This window comes from Phascolarctos cinereus, unplaced genomic scaffold, assembly GCF_003287225.1.
Source record: "Phascolarctos cinereus isolate Bilbo 61053 unplaced genomic scaffold, phaCin_HiC Scaffold_5;HRSCAF=322, whole genome shotgun sequence".
NCBI lineage: Eukaryota > Metazoa > Chordata > Mammalia > Diprotodontia > Phascolarctidae > Phascolarctos > Phascolarctos cinereus.
Window position 1 is genome coordinate 225,913,200 of NW_027555958.1, and position 22,273 is coordinate 225,935,472.

Here is a 22,273-nt window from a genome sequence, read left to right on the forward strand (position 1 = left end):
GATAGTTCTCGAATCATATGCCTCAAGAGAATTAACCCGGCTGATGGCTGCACAAATCGACAATGCACCTTTCATCGTCAAGGCCAATAACAGTAGAGAAAGAGCAGCTCCATAGGCCGGCTGACGCTAGAGCTGGGAGGAGGAAGCGGCGACAAGGAGGGGCCACGCTCCCCTACTTCCTTTTACATTGGCCAATACTTGGGTGCTCCCACCCCTGACCCCACCTCTGCTCCGCCTCCGAAGTCCTGCCCAAGTTCGTTCTCCAGAGCATCAGCTCCCACCCCCACCTTTCCCTCTTTCGGCTGATTGACAGAAAGTCTGGCCACTTCGGACAGCTCCTTTCTTTAAGCCTTCGGGGAAGGTGGGTTGGGACGCGTCAGGTGCAGTGCCGAGCGTCCGGAAACTAGCAGGTGAGCGAGCCTTGGGTCTGTGCTGTCCGTCCAATGCCTTTCTTTACAACCCCATCCCCCACTCCCTGGGATCCCTGGTCTGCTGGGGCGGGAAAGGAGCCCCTCACCCCTCTCATTCCCCACCCAGGTTGAAGCCGGAGATTTAGAGCCCCGGGAGAGGGAATGTGGTTCGGGAAGGGGCGGCGATTCCCCTTCTTTCTCTGGGGAACCCACACTGCGTCTGCATGCTTATACACTCACGCACACTGAGATTCGATTACGTGCATGCATGCTCATGCATACTCACAGATATGGAATGCATCCTGTACACAAGCGCGAAGGCACACGCAGCCCACAGGGCATGTAAACACACACGCGCGCGCCTGCGCACACACAAACAGAGCCCACCTTGTAAACACACACCTTATATAATACGTGTGCGTGATGTTGAGGAAATGAGAATTCATCACCCAATGCGGGCTACTTGCCCTAAACGAAGATAGAATAAGTAACTCTGTTAAGTAGCGCCATCCCCCCAACCCCTCAACTCCTCAAAGACACCTAGATCCTGGTTCTTAGTCCCTTTTCATTTTCTCTGCGAGCCAAACCTAAATTTCTCCTCCCCTCTTCGGCCTACCCTTGGGCCCTGCATTACCCCCACCTCCCCAAATCCACCTCTTCACTTGCAGCGTTCCCTAGTGAGTTAAGAGAATTAGGATCTAGGACACGGCAAAACTGCATTTCTTGCTACACCAAGTTAATGGAGCAGAAAGAAGCTCTGCTTTGTCTCCTTCCACCCCGTTTCCCTTTTTAGTGGAACAGGCTAGGTTGATGTCATTGATGCGGCAGCTTGTTACAAAACACTAGAAAGCTGTTTTTTAAAAAAATGTAACCTTCCTCTAACTTGTTTTGTTGGCCAGCAAAAACAAATGCCCCTCCCTCTTGTCCACTATTTCTGACTTCTGCAACAAATTAGAGGAAAATCAGAAGTGTTTCATAACCCATTTTAGCTGTGGGCTTCATAATGGAGATTTGGTTTGATCCTCCCCCAGCTCTGTCATGTTTGGGGAAGTTGGGGTGGGAGAAGAGAAAACGGACAGCAGGGCTAGCCAAAAATGCCAAAATGTGCAGCTTATGAGAATGAGTCAGTTTGTGTTTATAAAAATCTCCGTTCTACATTTACATGCGCTTCAGAAAGTAAGTTCGGGAAAGCAGGATTTTTGTTCCATGCATAATCTGATGGGTACATTCACTAACAGCCAAAGTAAAGGGGAACAAAACAATTCACTGAAGAATTCTTAGGCAAAAATACTTCCTCAGTGAAGGTGATTAGGCAGAAAATGATCTGGGAGTACTTTGTAATCTGATTTATCACCAATAAATGCTTATTGAAGCTTGGTGAACCTTGACTTCTTCATAAATATGTAGTTCTGGGAGGGACCTAGAAGTAGGTGACGTTAGGAAATTGAGAACTTATTAACCAGATGAGGTGCCTTGCTCCTTAAGGAGGATAGATTGAGTGGTGGAGGTAGGCAAAGAGGCAAATCTGTAGTGCAGTGCATAGAGCGTTGGACCCGGAGTTAGAAGACCTGAATTCAAATCCACCTTTACAAACTAACTAGCTGTGTAACTCCAGGCAAGTCATTTAACCTTTCTCAGTTAACTCAGCTGTAAAGTGGGGATAACAATAGCACCTAGCTCACAGGGTTGTTGTAAAGATCAACTATTTGTAAAGGTCTTAGCACAGAGCCTGGCAAACCATATTTATTGTTGTTGTTCAAGCTTGTCCAACTCTTTGTGACCCCATTTGGGGCCTTCTTGGCAAAGATAATGGATTGGTTTGCCCTTCTCCAGCTCATTTTACAGATGAGGAAACTGAGGCAAACAGGATGAAGTGACGCCTCAGAACAAGTAAGTATCTGAGGCTGGATTTGAACTTAGGAAGATGAATCTTCCTGACTCCAGGCCTGGCACTCTATCCCCTGCACCACCTAATTGCCCACCTTAGGTGTTTAATAAATTGTTCCCTTCTGCTTCCCTAGAGGTCATCAAGTCTAACTTCTCATTTGATATATTAGGATATAACCTCAGAGTGATTATATACCTAATTGAAGGCCAAACAAGCAATAGTGGCAGAGCTTGGATTTGAACTCATGTCTCAATGATTACCAAATCTAGTTTTTGTTCTACTACATCATATCATTAAGTTAACAATGAGATACAGTCATTCAGGGGGAAGGTATAGGTTGCCTCTACATTTCCATTTTAAATGTTTAACAGGATCATATTTCTTCTTGCCTTTTCAATGTGTGGGGGAGGGTGAGAATTTGCAACTGAAGATAAAAATTCAATTTAAAAAAGATAATCAGGAAGGATTTATTTCATAATATTGAAAGTTTCTTATTAACCTGGACCCAACCAGCCTTTCCAGCTTTATTGTAATCCAGCCAAACTGACCTTTCTGTTGTTCTTCATATTATAATAATAATAGATGGCATTTAAATAGTGCTTTACGTATGCTATCAGATTTTATCCTAACAGCAACCCTGTGAGGTAATGGTATTATTGACCCAACTTTGCTGAAGAGGAAATGTAAGAAAGATTTTAGGGGGTTAGGTTTCCACAGCAGGATAAGAAATTCCAAGATCTTGTGGGTAGTCCCTCAACCAATCAGAAAATGCTCCAAACTATTCTAGAAACAGCTAGTTCTTAAGAAAGAGCCGTGGAGGCTAAACTGGTTGCAGCCAGCCAGGTTCAAGGACGGGCTTCAGCCAGACAAAGGCTTTTCTCCACTGCACTTGCTTAATAAGCATGAACTGACACACCCCAAGAGCGGAGATAGCCACCATTTTTAACATGGAACCCATAAAGTGGGCAGAGTTAACAGAATATGGACAAACATGCCATGGGCTGTCCAGGAGGGGTATAACTCAGATGAACCAGAACAATAGTAGCCCTGATGGGTGAAGTGTGGTTCTTACTAACAGTTTAAAAGTTGTTTCTACTGCTAAACCAGTGCCTATGTGCTAGTAATGTGCGTTGTGCTCACTTCTCTCTCGAGAAGCATAATGAAGACTTTCCTTCACTCACTCACTGCAGTAGATTTTTTTGTTTCAGATTTTTCTAACAAACACTGAGAGAAAAGTGAATTGACTAGCCCAGGGTTGTTGTTGTGTCCAACAGAGTAACCCATTTTGGGGGTTTTCTTGGCAAAGATACTGGAGTGCTTTACCATTTCCTTCTCCAGTTCATTTTACAGATGAGGAACTGAGGCAGCCAGAGTGAAGTGACTTGCCCAAGGTCACACATCTAGAAAGTGTCTGAGGCTGCATTTGAACTCGGGTCGTCCTGACTCCAGGGTCAGCACTCTACCCACTGTGCCACCTAGTTGCCCCTTAGTAAGTAAAGTGCGTAAGGCTGGATTTGAACTCTAACTCCAAGTAAAACATTCTAGCCACTCCACCATCTAGCTGCCCTTTTATCTAGATATAGGACTCTAGTTTCCTTCAAAACTTAATTCTAATGCCACCTTTTACATGAAGCCTTTCCTGACTCCACCCCACCCCACTAGTGCCTTATTCCTAAAATTATAGAAGCTTTACCTTCATTATATTTGAACTGTACAACAACTCTTTGAAGGAAGGCAGGCAATAAATATTAAGTATTTCTTGTTATTGCTGATCAGCTGTGTCTAACTCTCTGTGACCCCATTTGGGGTTTTCTCGGCAGATACTGGAGTGGTTTGCCATTTCCTTCTCCAACTCATTTTACAGATGAGGAAACTGAGGCAAGCAAGATGAAGTGACTTGTCCAGGGTCACACAGCTATTAAGCATTTGAGGCTGCAGTTGAACTGAGATCTTCCTGACTCTAGGCCTGGCATCCTATCCACTTTGCCACCTAGCTGCCCCTTTATTAAGTACTTAGTATATTTCAAGCACTCTGATAGTGCTGAAAATACAAATACAAGCAAAAAGAGTTCCTGCTTATATTCTGCATTATATACACATAGAGCTTACATTTTAATGTGAGAAAACAACACCTAAAAGGAAGCTGAAAAGGGAGAGTTGGGGGGGGTGAGAAGTGAGGGTGGAGAGGGAAAGTACTTATGTAGGTACAAGGTAGGGAAATCCAGAGAGTCAGAAGCAGAGCCAGGAAGGGAGTGAAGCATGACTGGTGTGGGCCTATCTCCAAAATGGACATTCCAGTAGGAACTCAGGAAGGAGCTAAGGGAAGCTGGAGAGGCAGAGGGAGGTTACATGGTCAGAAGGCCTGGGGCCCTAAGGGAAATTCCAGGGTAAAAAGGCAGCTGAGGCACCAAGTGGATGATATAGGTATTATCCCCACTTTACAAAAGAGGAAACTGAGCCTCAGAGAGGTTAAATAACTTGCTTTTGGTCAAATGGCTCATAAGATTTGAGGGTGAGATTGAAATCCATATCTTCTTAACTTCAAGTCCAGTACCATGTATACAGTGTCCAGATGAAGGCAGGATCCTGATTAGAGTTTTCAGTTCAAGGTCCCACATTTTAAGAAGGATGTTGACAGGCTGGAGTATGTCCATAGGTGTGTAAATAGAATGAAGCTGAATATTGATAACGAAGAAACTGAGGGGGTCTCTAGCTTGGAGAATAAAAAACAAGGATACTACTGCTGTCTTCAAGGACATGAAGTGCTGTCTGGTGGGAGAAGGATTTACTTGGATCCAAAAGGAGGAATGCCAGGCAGATTCAGTAGGGTCTGATGGAAGTTCAGATGGATATTGTGAAGAGACATATTCCAGGCAGATATAAGGAAAAAACATCCCTGCAATTACAGTTGTTCAAAAGAGGGATGGACCCCATTTGGGATTTTCTTGGCAGAGATACTGGAATGGTTTGTCATTTCCTTCTCCAGCTCATTTTACAGATGAGGAAACTGAGACAAACAGGGTTCAGTGACTTGTCCAGGGTTGTATAGTTAGTAAGTGTCTGAGGTCAGATTTGAATTCAGGAAGACGAGTCCTCCTGATGCCAGGCCCAGCACTCTATCTGCTTTGCCACCTAGCCTCCCCATTTGAGTATACATTGGCCTTGATAAATTATGAAGCCCCTTCCAATACTGAGATTGAATGACTGTAAGTATGTTGTGGGACTTTGACATGGCAATGCTCTAATCATCTCTCCAAGACTGTAAGTTTCTGATCAGCTACCAATATTCATTAGTAGTGGGAATTCCGTCTATAAAAGAGGTCATGATGCCTCTCCTTATCCCTCATCCAGGGACAAGGGTCCCTAAAGTTCCAGAGTCTGAAGGGAACAATTTCTCATTTTTCAAATACTATTTGTCTGCTTTAGAAATATTTTACAAATCGAATGCCAACATCAGTAGGCTAGGGTTGATCCGATTTTTGTGCTGTTTAAAAATATGTGAGAGTTAGTGCCTTAATTCTGTTTCACCCTAGTAAATAAATAAAAGCAGATTGTATTTTATAAATGTGTTTGAGTTTCAGAGGCTCATCTGTTTATTTTCCTGTGGCTAGGTAGTACTATAGATTGAGTGCTGGGCCTGGAGTCAGGAAGACACGTCTTCCTGAGTTCAAATTTGGTCTCAGACACTTACTAGCTGTATAACTGTGGGCAAGTCACTTCACCCTGTTTGCCTCAGTTTCCTCATCTGTGAAATAAACTGGAGAAGGAAGTGACAAACCGTTCCAGTATCTCTGCCAAGAAAATCCCAAACGGGGTCATGAAGAGTCAGACATGACTGAACAAAAACAACAAATAACAACATAATCTCTAATGAAGGTAGAATTTAGAAAAAATATTAGAAACTAACACGATTGGCTTCAAGTATAGAAGTGTACATAAAAATACAATTAATGAATTTATGCGTTGTTTTCCCTGCTGTCAAGATGCCCGACTTTACTCATAAAATACATGTTTATGTATGCATGTATGGAATATACCTTGCTTTAGCAGGAGTTAACTATTTAAAGGAGTCCTTTTGTAAAAAATGCTAAAAAGCAAGAAAAAATAATTTTTAGTGTAGTTAAGGGCCTCCTAAGCATAGATATAGTTTGATTCATAGTAAATATAGATAGTGTTCTGCTATGCTTCATCACAGTCCATGATTAGAAAAATGAACCTTTCTCAATCATTTATGGGGGATGGAGATATGTAATCAACTGAAAGTTACTATGAAGTGTTGAGAACAATTGATGCTAACATGCCTGTGTTTACTCCACAGATTGTTTTTTGAAAATGGATTCAAAATTCTGCTGTGTGTTTTTCACACTGTCTGCATTAATGTTTTCGATCACATTTTCTCACCAACAAGATGAGCAGAAAGTTCTTCTTGTTTCTTTTGATGGATTCCGTTGGGATTACATCTACAGAGTCCCCACACCCCATTTCGATTATATCATGGAGTATGGTGTACATGTCAAGAAAGTTACTAATGTTTTTGTTACAACGACTTATCCTAATCACTATACTTTGGTGACTGGTCTCTACCCAGAGAGTCATGGCATAATTGCCAATGACATGTATGATTCTACCTTGAATGAAACCTTCTCCTTGGAGGACATGACGATCTATGATTCAGAATTTTGGGAAGATGCAATTCCGATATGGATCACAAATCAAATAGCAGGCCATGACACTGGTGCTGCAATGTGGCCTGGGACAGACGTGAAAATACATGAAAAATTTCCTACTTATTATATGCCTTACAATGAGTCTGTTTCATTTGAAGACAGAGTCGCAAGAGTTATTGAGTGGTTTAAGTTAAAGAAACCCATAAATCTTGCTCTTCTCTACTGGGAGGATCCTGATGAGATGGGCCATAATTTGGGGCCTGACAATCCACTCATGGACCCTGTCATTTCTGATATTGACAGTAAGTTAGGGTACCTCATCAAAGAGCTGATGAAAGAAAAGTTGTGGAATACCGTGAACCTAATTATCACAAGTGATCATGGGATGACACAGTGTTCTGGGGAAAAAATCATAGAACTTGACCAATATGTCGATCCAAATGACTATTTCCTGATAGACCATTCACCAGTAAGAGCCATTTTGCCAAAAAAAGGTAAAGACTGGTAGTGACTGACCTGATTGGTGATTGTAAAAGAGAGTTTTTTTGTCTTTGTCCCTTTTGTCTTAACATAGCTTGATTTCTGTAACCAAGCTAGTGAGATTAGATAAGAGCTTTTGATCTCATTTTAACATACCCAGTTGTGTCGAAGGAAGGAAGGAAACAAGCATTTATTAGGTACCTACTGTGTGCCAAGCACAAATAAATATGTGTATGTATACATGTATAATGTGTGTATAGTGTGTGTGTGTGTGTGTATGTATAAAATCTCATTTGATCCTCACAATAACACTGGAAGGTAAATGCCATTATTATATCCTCATTTGAAAGTTGAAGAAACTGAACCAAATAGAGGTTAAGTGACTCTAATATGACCCTACTGAGTCTGATTAGATTATTGTACTCTTTCTCTTTTCCTTTCTCTTCATCTTGGCCCCTACCTACCTTTCCAGTCTTATATTTTACACCCCTCTACCCACACTACAATCCAAGATGCTGACTTCCTTATAATTCTCAAAACCCTATGCTCCATCTCTCTCATTGTATTGTTGTTATACAGTCTTTTCAGTCATGTCCAACTCTTTTTTTGTTGTTTTTTGTGTTGTCTAGGCAATGAGTTAAGTGACTTGCCCAGAGTCACACAGCTAGTAAGTGTCAACTGTCTGAGAGCAGATTTGAACTCAGGTCCTCCTGACTCCAGGGCTGGTGCTCCATCCACTGTGCCACCTAACTGCCCTAGCCATGTCCAATTCTTCATGACCTCATTTGGGGTTTTCTTAGCAGAGATACTAGAGTAGTTTGACATTTCCTTTGCTAGCTTACTTTTATAGATGAGAAAGCTGAGGCAAACAGGGTTAAGTGACTTGCCCAGGGTCACAGCTAGTAAGTGTCTGAAGCCTGATTTGAACTTGGGTCTTCCTGATTCCAGGCCTACCATTCTATCAACTGTGCCACTTAGCTTCCCAAAAGTTACTGGAGAATGCAGGCACATAGTAAGAGCTTGATAAATGCTTGTTAATTGGCTGAAACAGTAAGATAAATTCTTTTATCCGCATTTTTAAAGACTGGACTTGTATAGAGATATCAATTATTTTGCTGAAGAGTTGCTTTCTAGGAAATAATGGTTGAGAAAACAAATTTCGTTTTCGCATTGGCTTCCATTACAAAAATTCCTGTGCTTCCTCAGGGGAAAAAGAAAAAAAAGGAAAAAGTTCCAAGGAAAACATGGTGAGGAAATAGGGAAAGCTGTGCCTTGATCTGTGTCATTCTGAATGTTATGGTCAATGGGTGTGGTTGTTCAGAATTTTGAGGTGCTTTGCCAGCTCCCTCCCCTACTCTTAAACGTTCTTTAGTTTTCAATGGATCCCCTAATTCCACATTTTTTTTCTACCAAAATTACCTTCTTTGCTGCTTTTGCTTGGGTATCAGCCATGACTGACCAACTGTCTTGAAGACTCACAACTGTACTGTAATATTTTATTTCTCTAGTAAGTGCCTCTAATAATGCATAATGCATTCCAAGTGGAACATTCCTTGAATTGAGGTTTCAAGTCCTGTCAGATGATTCAGTGTCCCTACTTTATTAATTCTTTAAAGTGAATTCACTTAAAAACAAAGAACAAACTTTTTGGTCTCCCTGTAATGGGGACACATGGCAGGGAGGGGCAGGGTTGGGGAGGGGCCAGGGAGGATTTTTCCATATAAGAAGACTGAATAAATGTTGTTTGTGTTAGGTCAGTTGCTTTTCACCATGGTAGTTCATCTGTGTTTTGGAAATGTTGCTGAGTTACCTTCTGCTTACCCCCTGTATGACCTCCTTTCCCTGCCCAGGCCTCAGTTTCTCCCTGCCTAGGCCTCAGTTTCTTCATTTGTAAAATGGTGGAGTTAGAAGGGATGGCATCTAAGAGCCCTGTCAAGCTTATTTTAAAAAATTACAGTTTTGGGGGGTAGCTAGGTGGCACAGTGGATAGAGCACCAGCCCTGAATTCAGGAGTACCTGAGTTCAAATCCGGCCTCAGACACATAACACTTACTAGCTGTGTGAGACCTTGGGCAAATCACTTAACCCCATTGCCTGCCCCCCCCAATGCAATTTTTTAAAATGAAAAATGATTATTTATTTTAAAATTATGATTCTCAGTGACCAAAAGAGCTTTTATTTTTTTTGTTGGAGAAAGCTGTTGCTTAGATTTACAATGCATCATCTGGTTTCAGTTCCTTATATTTCTCCACTCTCCTCCAGGTAAATTTGATAAGATTTATGCAGCATTGAATAATGCTCATCCTAACCTGACTGTTTACAAAAAGGAAGACATTCCAGAAAGATTTCATTACAAGCACCATCACCGAATTCAACCCATCTTAATAATGGCTGACAAAGGATGGACCATTATACAGAATAGATCCAATACATTCATGTGTAAGTATTTTGTGGTATATTATTACTTCACTATAGTTTTTATTAACATCTGTGTCATCATTGAGGATTAATTATTGGTTGGATAACTAATCAGTTGGCCAACTGGACAGTCAGGTGGCACACTGTCAGGCCTAGAGTCAGGAAGATTCTTCTTCCTGAGTTCAAATCTGGCCTCAGACACTTACTAGCTGTGTGACCCTGGGTAAGTCACTTCACCCTGTTTGCCTCAATTTCCTCACCTGTAAAATGAGCTGGAGAAGGAAATGGCAAACCACTCTAGTATCTCTGCCAAGAAAACCCCAAATGGGGTCACAAAGAGTCAGACATGACTGAAACGAATGAACAACAAATTAATCATTCTTCTCCACTCATAGTTAAGCAAGGCTTTGTATCCTGAAAGCTGACAATTAATCTTCTTAAAGCAATTTACTCTGTTTTCTGACAGGATCCAGCTATGGTCCCTCCCCATTCTAATCCACCCTCCACTTAGCTGCCAATAATTTTCCTAAAGTGGGGAGTCTAATCATGTCAACGCCTCCCCCCGACCCAACACACAGATATTCAGTAAACATCAATGGCTTCCTGTTATGTCCAGGATCAAATATAAAGTTCTCTTTTTGGCATTTAGAGTTCTTTATAACTTGGCCCCTTCTTACTTCCCACTATTCTTTACTTCCCTATGTGAACTGTACAGTCTAGTTTTACTGGCTTTCATACTGTTCCTCTTACTACATGCCATGGTGCTAGCTAACTTGTCCCCCCCATGCCTGGAATTCTCTGTCTCTTCATCTCTACCTCTTAGGTTCCTTGGCTTCCTTTAAGATTTCCTTAAAAATTCACTTTCTGCCTGACCCCTTCCTTGGTCTCCCTCTCTCTCTCATCCCCAGTGCCTTCCTTCTAAAAACTGTTGAGTTATTCCATTCATGTCCAATGTGACCCCATTTGGGGTTTTCTTGGCAAAGATACTGGGCTGGTTTGCCATTTCCTTCTCCAGATCATTTTACAGATGAGGAATTGAGGCAAACAGGGTTAAATGACTTGCCCAGGGTCATACAGCTAGGAAGTGTCTGAGGCCAGATTTGAACTTATGAAGATGAGTCTTTTTGACTTTAGGCACTGCCCTCTATTCACTGAACCACCTAACTGTCCAAAGATTACCTTCCATCAACTCTATATACATCTTGTAGGTACCTACTTATTTCCACTTTGTCTTTCCAGTTACAATGTAAACTCCCTGAGAGTAGGGACAATTTTGTTGTTTATTGGTTTGTTTGTTTTTGCCTTTCTTCGTAGCTTCATCATTTAGCACAGTGTTTGGCACATAACAAGCATTTAGTAAATGTTTGTTGAGTTATTGACTGGACTGACCTATTTTATAACAGATGTGTCTAAAAAGTAAAAAAAAATTAAATTTGTAAATATGATCATTTTCTCATTAATTTATAAATCTGTTCACTTTAGATGCACTTTAACTTTATTTCTAAATGATTTTTAGTTGGCAGCCTTAAAATTCTTCTGGCTTATTCTGTGTTGTAAAGTAGGTTTCTTTTCAGATATGGATCAGACTCAAAGAATACTGAGGACCCTTCCTACAAGAAGGAATGAAGGAGGGAGGGAGGAAAGAAGGAAGGGAGAGAAGGAGGGAAGGAGAGAGGGAAAGAAGGAAGGAGGGGAGGGAAGGAAGGGAGGAAGGAGAGGGAGAAGGAGAGGAAGAAAGGAAAGAGAAGGAAGAAGACGAAAAGGAAGCAGAAGAAGGGAGGAAGGAAGCAGAGGGAGGAAAGGAAGGGAAGGAAGGCAATGAGGGAAATGGAGAGAGAGAAGGAAAGAGGGATGAAAGGAAGAACAGGGAAGAAGGAAGGATGGGAGGGAGGAAGAAAGGAAAAGCAGGAAAGGAAGAAGGAAGGACAGGGAGAGAGGGAGGGAAGAAAGAAAGGAATAATATTCATAATTCGTAATTCTTAACTTACTTTTACTGCAGCAAATCAGGTGAAGAAATACCTTTAATGGGATCAAGAATTCAGGCAGTTAGGTGGCATGGTGGATAGATTCTAAGATCTAGTCCTAGAGTGAGGAAGACCTGACTTTTAATCCTGCATCAGATGATTACTAGCTGTATGAACCTGGGCAAGTAGCTTCGTGACTCCTCAATTCGGTTTCCTCATCTGTTAAAACCAGGATGATAATAGCACCTACCTCATAGGGTTATTGTGAGAGTCAAATGAGATAATAAAAGTATTTTGCAAACCTTAAAAAGCTCTATTAATGCTAGCTGTTATTATTTTAGGGTATCGTGACAGACGTTTTAAGGAGACTTTGGAGGAAATTTAAGGTCACTTGATTACTTTTTGACAGATGGTATCTGTTTTGTTTTCTTGATCTCATTACACACTTTCCTGTGTAGCAAGCATTAACTTTCAATAGTAATCCAGTTGTTGGTCCGTCCACATTTGAAACAGAAAGTCTTTCTGCATTCTTTGTGTAGTTTTTCTTCAGCCCGAGGTGCTTCACCTTGTTTGCATGCTTATGTTATGCCAAGTAGACCAGCCTTTGGAAGGCATGACTCAACTTATTTGTGCAAAATTTCCCATCCTCTGATCCTTCACTCCATTATTTCATGTCAAAAACTCTTAGAACTTTGACTTGAATAACTCAAAAGCACACAACGTTCAGTTTTATGATGGACCCACAGGAGCAAAAGTCACTCTATTTTAGCCACAAGTCCTCCGCATACTAGTGGAATTTGGCTTTTTCCTTTGGTTGGCCATGTTGAAGGATTGAGTGTGATAAGTAACTAGGAAGCAATGAGACCTAAACTTAGCAGTATTTACGCATCCAGATGAGATCCAGACTTCAAAATAATCTCCTTGTGGCACTGTGTGCCAATGATTCTGCTATTGCTTTAAATGTTTGGGGAATTCCCCCTTTTTTGAGTTGCCTTCAGATGTAGCTTACTAACTACACAAGAAAATCACTCTTCTAGTTAAAAGATATCTACCCTTTCCCTACCTTGTCTCTCCCTTAATTCCCACCGCCTCTGCTTTCATTGGCTTAGCTCTACCCAGTTTAGCTCCTCCAAATAACCAAATGCTGGTTGAGAGTCAGGGTACCCCAGGAGTAGTGGCTTGGCCATAGGCCAGACTGAGTTTCAGAATATGCGGAACACATCATGGAGCAGATTGACATAAATTGGTGTTCATGCATCCTGTGTTACGGGGACAGTGAGGGCACCTATGTGGAGCAACAGATAGAGCACTGGACCTGGTGTCAGGAAGACCTAAATTCAAATCCAGTCTCAGACACTTACTGGCTATGTGACCCTGGGCAAGTCATTTAACCTCTGTTTATCTCACTTTCCTCATCTGTAAAATGGGGATAGTAATAGCAACTACCTCCCAGGGTTGTGGTGAGAATCAAATGGGATAATATTTGTAAAGCATTTAATACAATGCCTGGCACACAGTAGGTGCTATATAAATATTATTATTATTATTATTATTATTATCCTGTGGTAAGTTGATAACCTGGGTATAATTGATTAGAAAATTCCAAAGAATTTTAGAATTTAGAAATCAAGTTGAAGACAGCCTATATAGTTCATAGCATGTGGTCTATAGATACCCTGTTTGACTTTCCATTTATTGAAGCAAACTGCAGTGCATTTGTATAACTTCTGTGCAAAAAGATACTTTTAAAACCCAACCAAGTTTGTACTTAACTTCAAAAATATGAAAAACCAAATGTCAAGCAGTTGTCTAACTCATCCATTTTGTTTTTCACAGTAGGGAATCATGGTTATGATAATGAATTTTCTGATATGCATCCATTGTTCTTGGCCCATGGTCCTGCTTTCAAGAAGAATGTTTCGAAGGACTCCATGAACTTGACAGACTTGTACCCGCTGCTGTGCCATGTTCTTGACATTCCTTCAATGCCACACAATGGATCACTGGCAAATGTAGAGGAGCTGCTTTCAGAAATAGTCCCCATAGTGATTCCACATAGTAGGACAACTCCACAGAGCCACGTGAACCTAAGGATTTATAAGATGCAGTCGTATGCATACTTTGTGGGAGTCTTCCTTGGTAGCATGATAGTGATTGTGTTTCTCCTAGTATTCCTTAAACATTTAACTCGTAGCCAAATGCCCACCATACAAGAGCGGAATGCTGAAATAGCTCAGCCATTGCTATGGTCCTAAGATTGCTTAAGAATGGAGATTTTTGTAGTTAATTGTTTGTTGTTAAAAAGAAAAAAGTCTGATTCCAGGAAACCAACTTCAAGGTTTGCATAGAAAGAACATACAGTGCGTTTACACACACACACACACACACACACACACACACACACACACACACGTACTACATAAATATATACATGCATACACATACATGTACCAATACATAAATACATGCACACACACACAAACTTGGACAACAGTTCACAGTGCCGTTTACCTGCATGAGATTAAAAATATAACTAAGAGCACGTCTTAACTTTACTTTTTAGCCTTGGAGGAGATTAATATCCAATGTTAGATGAACTGGAGACACATTAGACATGTGGTGACTTTTAATCCTTATAGATACCTCACTTTTGACTATTCTTAAAAGAAAATGAGTTTTATTTTTAAAAATGTAAATTTTAAAAATTTCAATGCACTTTATAGACTATTGAGTCCTAACATTTAGTCAACTGATGAAAAAGAGAACTCTTCATGCCCATCACTAGCAGACACTGCATTTTCCCTGTTATAAGAAGGGGGTGTGATTCTTTGCCTATAAGAGAGATGCAAAGGTTGCTTCATAATTACCTAATACATCTCCTTAAAAGTTAGGAGACCTAGATTAAGTGGAAACTTTCCTTGGCTAACTAGGCCTACTTTTATACCAAAAAACAGCCAGAAGCAATTGCCTTTATGGATGTACCTCATCACAGGCTTCCTAAACAACATGATTCTCATTGCACTTTTAGAGAATGCTCCATATGAAAGGGTAGCCAGCAGTTACTTTAGAAGCATCTCTTTCCTTACTAGCTGTGTGACCCTGGGCAAGTCACTTAACCCCATTTCCTAGCCAAAAAAAAAAACCCTCTCTTTCCATTATAAACTACTTTTCATCATTTCCCACTTAATAGTCTCACTCTGATTACCTTCACAATTGCAACACCAACTTCATCGTAGTCTCTTTTACTTACTGAAATATGTAGATAAGCTAAGGGGAGTCATGTATTCTGGAGTTCCAGCTTTTTGACACTCTTCTTGGAGTATTTGATTGTTTTAAAAAATGTTACTATTAACTATATTAAAACCTAATAGGGCAAAAGTAGGACCTTCTCCTTCTTAAAATAGGATACAGCCTATACAAGCACCTTTCATTTAGGCATCTACACAACCAGTACACAAGGAATATAATAAAATTAGTAAAGGTATGCTGTGCTACTGCTATGCTTAGAGGTAGGGTGGTGTAGTGGATAGGGAGCTGGCCTTAGAGCCCAAAAGACCTGGATTCAAGATCTGCTCCTGATGTTTATGGCTAGGTGACCCAGGGCAACTCACTAAACCTCTCAGACACCTTTTTTTTGTCAACTTAAATAATAACTTTTAAAAACTTAGGTAAAAATAATACAATGACCTCATCTGAAAATGCATGCAACATTTTACACCTACCTGTACTACCCTTCCTCTATTAAAAAAGAGAAACCTATTTTTTTCTCACTCCCATCTCTCACCCATTTTTTTTAAAATAAAGCAATTTTCTTATAACGAAAATGCATAGTCAAGCAAAACAAATCCTTTCAATACTATATTACAAAAACATATGGCTTATTGTGCACCCCCACAAACTGTCAGCTCTCTTTAATGGATGGCATATTTCATTATTGGTCCTCTGGAATCATGAATGGTCACTGTATGGATCATAGTTCTCACAGCTTGCAAAGTTGCCTGTTTTTAGAGTGTTATGGTAGAAAAGTGATTCTTTTGGTTTTGCTTATTTCATTCTTCAGTAGCTTAGAAAAGTTCCCAAAACTGTTCACTCTCCAAGATCTAAAGTTGTGGAGAAGTTGCCTACCTGCAATGCTTGAGGGAGGTCCTTTATTAGATAGTTCCTTTTATCAGGGAAACCACAGGGCTGGTTCCTATCCCCTAACATTGCAATCAGTATTGATCAAATACTTTTCTTTACAAGACCCTAAAAACAAAACAAATAAAGCAACCTTATAAAGCGGAGAGGATTGTCTTAAAGACCACCTCAGAATACATGTTAAAGTGCTAGGCACACGTGAGTCAGTAATTGGTAAGAATTAAGTTTGGGCTTAGGGTTATTTGCTCAGTAAGTACTTACCAAGATAAATGGACCGGCAATTTAAAGTTTTTAAAGAACATTGCAACTTTTAAGGGTCTTTGAGACATGGAGAGGCTGGGATCATGTATTTCATTTAATCAAGACAGCAAATTTCTGCAGGATGTGTAAGGTGCTTTGCTAGGTGCTGGGGAGGGAGAGGGTCTTGGGTGAATTAGTCTAAGGAATAAGTTTCTTTTCATCCCCATTGAGGACTAGTTGTGTGCCGAATGTCATCCTGCCCCTTTCATTCCCAACTGTATCTTAGCACAAAAATATACTTTAAGGCATTTCTTTAAGTGCTCAAAAGTCTTCTCAGAGGGAAGAGTGAATATTGAGAAAGAAAGATTTTGTTTTTTGTTTTGTTTTTTTCTCTCTTAAAGGGAAATTATGTCATTTCTCTTAGTAGATAAATTCTCTAAAGTAGGTCAGAAATATAGCCCATAGAAAATCTTTACATATAACGATACATATTTGTACTAATGACTAACAAAAACATGTTGTGATTAAGTATTCAAGAATTATAAGAAATGACATTTTTTAAAAGTTACATAGTGTACGACTATAGCTGTACTTTAATGCTTTCTAAAATAATGTGAACAGATCATTTGTTAGATAATAGTTATTACCAATGCTTATTAACACCTGACTTGTTTTACATAATAAATGAATGACAGTACCTAGACTAACTACATATTTATAAGCCGCTTTAAGCTGTGAAACATGATACTGATATTTAACCTCAAGAAATTTAGAATCTGGGTCTGCCATCTCAGAAAATGTATGTGTCAATGTTGACTTTTCATATTTTAACTTACCTGTGATGTTGGGATGTGGCTATGTGGATGATACAATTGGAATGCAATGGCTTTGAGGGTAAAATGCCCGTTTCTTTTTTTTTTTTCCTGTAAATTCAATTATCACGAAACCAGTTTTTTCCCCCATTCTAGAAGTTGCTAATACTGTAAACAGTAAGGTATAGCAAAAATTATTTAATAATGAAAATCAACCTTGTAATAATTCCATTAAAATTAAGATTCTAATATATATCTCCAATCCTTTTATTTCTAAATATCTGACTTTCTGCTCTTAAGCTATCAAGACAATGTTAGAAAATGAACCAAGGTGGGTATGGGCTAATCCCAGCTGGTGGGGAGATTGAGGTTGTAGGATCTCTTGAGCTTGAGAGTTCTGGGCTGAAGCAGGCTAAGCCTATTGGGTATCCCCAGTTAATCTTACATCAGTATGGCAAGCCTACAAAAGGTGTAAACTGTCCTAGGTCACAAATACAGCACATCAAAGCCTCCATGTCAATCAGTAGTGGAATCAGCCCAGGGGTAGCCCCTGTACTTCAAACCTGGACAAAATAGGGAGACCCAGTCTTTGAAAACACAAATCAAGAATGGAAAAGTAAAACTTCAAACACAGTTTCCATTTTTTAGTTGTTTTCTTCAGGATTCTGGCTGGCTCCATTTTCTTGTGTGAATCAAACAAAAAGTATTTATTAAATGTGTTACACGCCAGGAATTGTGCTTGGTGTTGGAGACAAAAGATAAAAATAAAACAATACCTGCTCTCGAGGAGCTCACATTCTAATGGGATAGACGATACATATGGAAGGTTTCAGCTGCCGGCCAGATGGAAAAATCCCGTGGTCCTAGGGACGCAATGGCAATTCAGATATTAAAGTCTTCTTTCATGTCATTATTTAATGTCACTGTTCCCAAGGCTCTTAGGCTGTCCCCATTAGAGTCTAGACAATCTGACAAAACAATAAATCAAGGCCTGTGACATATGCCAATTTCCAAGGTTTCCATTGCTCATGTTGAAAATTTAACAGCTGCCTCTCAAGAACTGGTTCAAGAAATGGTGGTCAGGGTGGTGGTGGTGGTGTTTTGGCTTGTCTGTCACGTTTCCTCTTTTGTCTCCCTCTGGGGGACCTGATGCTCCAGCTAAATTGGCATGCCTGCTCTGTATGTGGTAGTTAGTTGGTATTTGGCCGGCATGACTTGCCCTTTCTTCACAGAAGTTGCTTCCCTGGATGATGGCTGTGAGAGCTGGACTGGCAGACAACTGCACGTAGGTCAGATTACCTTCTGTTTTTGGCAACTTTGGTGTTAAGCCTTTTTTTAAAAACTTTTTTCTGAACTTTTTTTTGTGCCATGAACTCTTAGAATTTTTTAAATGAATGAAATCAAATATATAGGACTACGGAGAAAAATAGCTATGCTGAAATGCATTTATCATTTTATCCCCAAATGTTCATGGACTCCTGATTCAGAACCCCTAGGGATAGCATGGTAGAGGGGAAAAAAGTTGAAATTGACAGCAAAGTGTCTCCCCCCCCCCATTTTTCTGTGGATTCATTCATTTGATTCTACTGTCCCCAATTTCCATAGATAAAAATTACCTATTATTATTATTATACTGTTAAAAATTATAAAACTTTTTCAAGGTTTGTACATCAATTCCAGGAAGAAGAGGGAACAATATCACCGTTATTTCCTTTCTCCTTAAGCACTCCTTTTTTGGCCTTCATAACAGATTTCTGGTCCCTACTAGCTTATTGCTTATTGCTTTTATCTTCTCTACATTCTACCTTGTGTAGAATGAAAACTGCCTCCACAGACTAGCTGTGTTTTCCCTTTAATTGTTAGCACCTTGACTGGTGCCACACTGTAAGCCTGAATATATCTTGTAAGAAAGCACTACAATTAGAAAGTCTAATAAATTCCTAAGATGCAGTAGGTCTCTGCATAAATTATGAAGCCCACAAATTGTGCTAGACAAGGCAGGCAGGTCGAGGATAAAAGCAGTAATCTAGAATCTTAGAAAGCTAGGACCAAAAGGAACCTTAAGGAATATCTAGTCTACCTCTTCCCCCCATTCCCATGTTATAAATAAGAAAATAAACCCAGAGACATAAAAAATGACTTGCTCAAGGTCACTCAGGCATTAAGTGGCTGCATTTGGATTTGCACTCAGTTTACAAAATAGAAGAGAAAGCTAAAATTAAAACCCATGCCTCTAGATCCTGACCAAAGTTTTCTCTACTCGAAGGCTCTGCTTCCCTTTCAGAGAAAGATGTAAGAAGTCATATTGTCCGTTCTTGACTATGTAATAATAATAGCGATATTTAGATAGTGGCCACTATGGCGAGGCACTGTGTTAAGTGCTTTACAATTATCTCATTTGAGCCTCACAACAACTCTGGGAGATAGGTGCTATTATTATCCCCATTTTACAGATGAGGAAAATGAGGTAAACAGAGGTTAAGTGACTTGCCCAGGGTCACACATTCAGTCAGTGTCTGAGGTGGAACTTGAACTCAGGCCTTCCTGAATCCAGGCCCAACACTAGCCCCAGTGTCACCTAGCTGTAATAATATAACTTTGGCAGTCTTTTTGTATTAAGTGTGTTTATTTGGGGTTCTGTGACATCATAATACTTCTACAAGGAGACAGAAGGCCTACTTGAGATTTTACTCTGTAAGGTTTAAGAAGTTATCCTCCCTTGACCCTTCCAACCTGCTAAGCTATCTTCTCCCTTCCATAGCCAAATTTCTAGGAAAAAAAAAAGATGCTTACACTAATTTCCTCCACTTTCTCTCCTCCGGTTTCTCAAACTCTTGCATTCTGGCTTCAGATTTCATCACTCAACTGAAACAGCTCTCTCCAAAGTTACCAATGATCCCTTATTCAGTCAACAAGCATTTTTAAACATGTACTGTGCTTCAAATCCTATGCTAGTTGATGAGATTACAGATGCAATGAAACAGTACCTGCTAGCAATGGGCTTTCATGCTAAATTCCAGATTTGTCAAATCTAATGGCTTTTTCTCAGTCCTCATCATTTCTTGATGCTTGACTGCTTTCTCCTGAATATCCTCTCTTCTCTGGGTTTTTGTGACATTGTTTTTTCTTGGTTCTTCTACCTGTCTGCTTTTCCCCTCTTCAGTCTCTTTTATTCAATTAGCATCCACGTCCTACTTCCTAATTGTGGGTGTACCCTAAAATGCTATCCTGGGCCCTCTAAATTCTGTCTCTACTTTTTCTTGAGCTCATTGGATCCCACAGGCTCAATTATCTCTAGCCAGTGGTATGCTGGTAAATGTTTATTGGCTCTCAAAAAAATGTATATAAAATGATAATTGGTAATATTTATATAGCATCTACTGTGTGCCAAGCAATGTGCTAAGTGCTTTATAAATATTATCTCATTTGTTCCTCACAAACAAATGTGCTGGGAGGTGTTATTATTATCCCCATTTTTCAGACAAAGAAACTGAGGAAACTTGAGGAAAAAATGTTACTTGCCCAGGGTCACACAATCTACTAAGTGTCTGAAGCCAGAGTTAAACTCAGGGTCTTCTTAACTCCAGGAAGTGTGTACACACACACACACACACACACACACACACATTATAAATTTTACAGATAAAGGGGATGTGTAGCACATAATTTACAAATAAATATATATAATACTCTATTGTAAATTACATATATCCAATTGAATATTATAGAACACTTTGATTTTTTGATAAACTCTTGTATCTTTAGCCAACCTATGCTAGTAATTCAACCATGATTTGATATCCTAATCTGCTATTTTTCCAATGAATTTATTGTCATATCTGATATGTGACCTATTGTTATTTCTCACTTTCATTACAAATTATGTTCATTAAACTGAAACCTCTTTAAGTTTCAGCATTTCTGACTTTAGTATAGTTGCAAAGATTGGAATATTGATTCTATATTATGATTTATAAAATCCCAAAAGCATTCAAATCAATTTCATGTTTTAAAATTTCACTTAGATACAATTTTTTTTCCACCAGCTATCCACAGTGAAGTTAGTTCTTCATAAGGCCAAATGGTCTTAATAAATAAAATAATTTAAAATGTTTTCATTATTGTTTGATAAGGTATAATCATGTGTTGAATTATATTGTCTAAGTAACACATTCCTAGGGAAAGCATTAATTTATTTTCATTAAAGGAAATTTTTAAACTTACCTGATTTAATAAGATCTTCAATTTGAGATTGATGCTAATACTAATTTTTAAATTTTCCAAAACTTTTATTGCTTAATTTTTGAGCTTTCTGAATGTTAGTTGATCTGGACTGCAATGCATTTGAAAGTAATGAAAATTCTTGCCAATCATTAAAGCAAGGTCTTACAAAAAATTGGTAGCTAATCTCTTTACCAAATCATAATAAGAAAAATACATATATAATGCAGAATATAAATGCCATTCAGTAGCAGCTACTTATAAGCTATATGGCTACCATTCTCAAGTCTTAGTATTCAACCAATTTAATAATTTAAATTTCTTTTGCTACAGTTTCCAGCTCAATTTAACTTTTATTAGATTGTTGATAAATTTTATCCAGAAATATTTTTAAATTAACTTGTTTCATTTCAAATATTGCCTCATCAAATGACAATTACAATCAGTGATTTAAAGGCACGATGGAGCCAAAATTAATGACTTGGTTTTTTTGTTTTGCTATGGGGTATCTCAGGTGGGGGAGAGGTCAACCACAAGGCATCTGGCTTGGTATGCCTTATGCTCAATCAGTACAATCACCTTCTGAGTCTTGGTTATATGCCTCCATATACTTGTTTTCCCAACTCCACAAAGCTTTTCATGTCTTTTTGAAAAGGAATGGAAACTTCTGTTTTTTCATTACTTAAATTTTTCCCAGTTCCTCTCCAGTATCCCAGAGTGGCTAAGTGACTCGGTGGATAGAGTGATGGCTCTGGGGTCAGGAAGACTCTTCCTCTTGAGTTCAAGTCTGGCTTCAGACACTTTCAAGCTGTGTGACCCTGAGCAAGTCACTTAACTGTTAGCCTCAGTTTCCTCACCTGGAAAATTAGCTGGAACCACTCTATTATCTTGGCCAAGAAAATCTCAAATGGGGCCATGAATAGTTGGACGTGGACTAAAAACTACTGAATAACAACAAATCCCTCCTCTGCTACCTCATAGAGTTACCCTACATAACAAAGGATTTTTTTAAAAGAAAAAAAAATCAGCAAAACCA

The 22,273-nt window shown here is 39.4% G+C and overlaps 1 protein-coding gene across 1 annotated transcript; it reads left to right on the plus strand.

Moving 5' to 3' along the window:
- Positions 1 to 248: 248 nt before the first annotated feature.
- On the plus strand, positions 249 to 17,269 carry ENPP5 (ectonucleotide pyrophosphatase/phosphodiesterase family member 5). Its single transcript, XM_020993923.1, has 4 exons — positions 249 to 410; positions 6,617 to 7,459; positions 9,708 to 9,884; positions 13,664 to 17,269. Exons 2-4 carry the CDS (start codon positions 6,631 to 6,633, stop codon positions 14,080 to 14,082), a joined length of 1,425 nt encoding a protein of 474 aa, XP_020849582.1. The 5' UTR covers positions 249 to 410; positions 6,617 to 6,630; the 3' UTR covers positions 14,083 to 17,269.
- The last annotated feature ends 5,004 nt before the right edge of the window (positions 17,270 to 22,273 follow it).

Bases quoted from the DNA above. Each gene is read 5' to 3' on its own strand.
- ENPP5 (XM_020993923.1), top strand. From the start codon at position 6,631: ATGGATTCAAAATTCTGCTGTGTGTTTTTCACACTGTCTGCATTAATG. The intron at 7,460-9,707 runs GTAAAGACTGGT...ACTCTCCTCCAG, and splicing joins AGCCATTTTGCCAAAAAAAG to GTAAATTTGATAAGATTTAT. The intron at 9,885-13,663 runs GTAAGTATTTTG...TGTTTTTCACAG, and splicing joins TAGATCCAATACATTCATGT to TAGGGAATCATGGTTATGAT.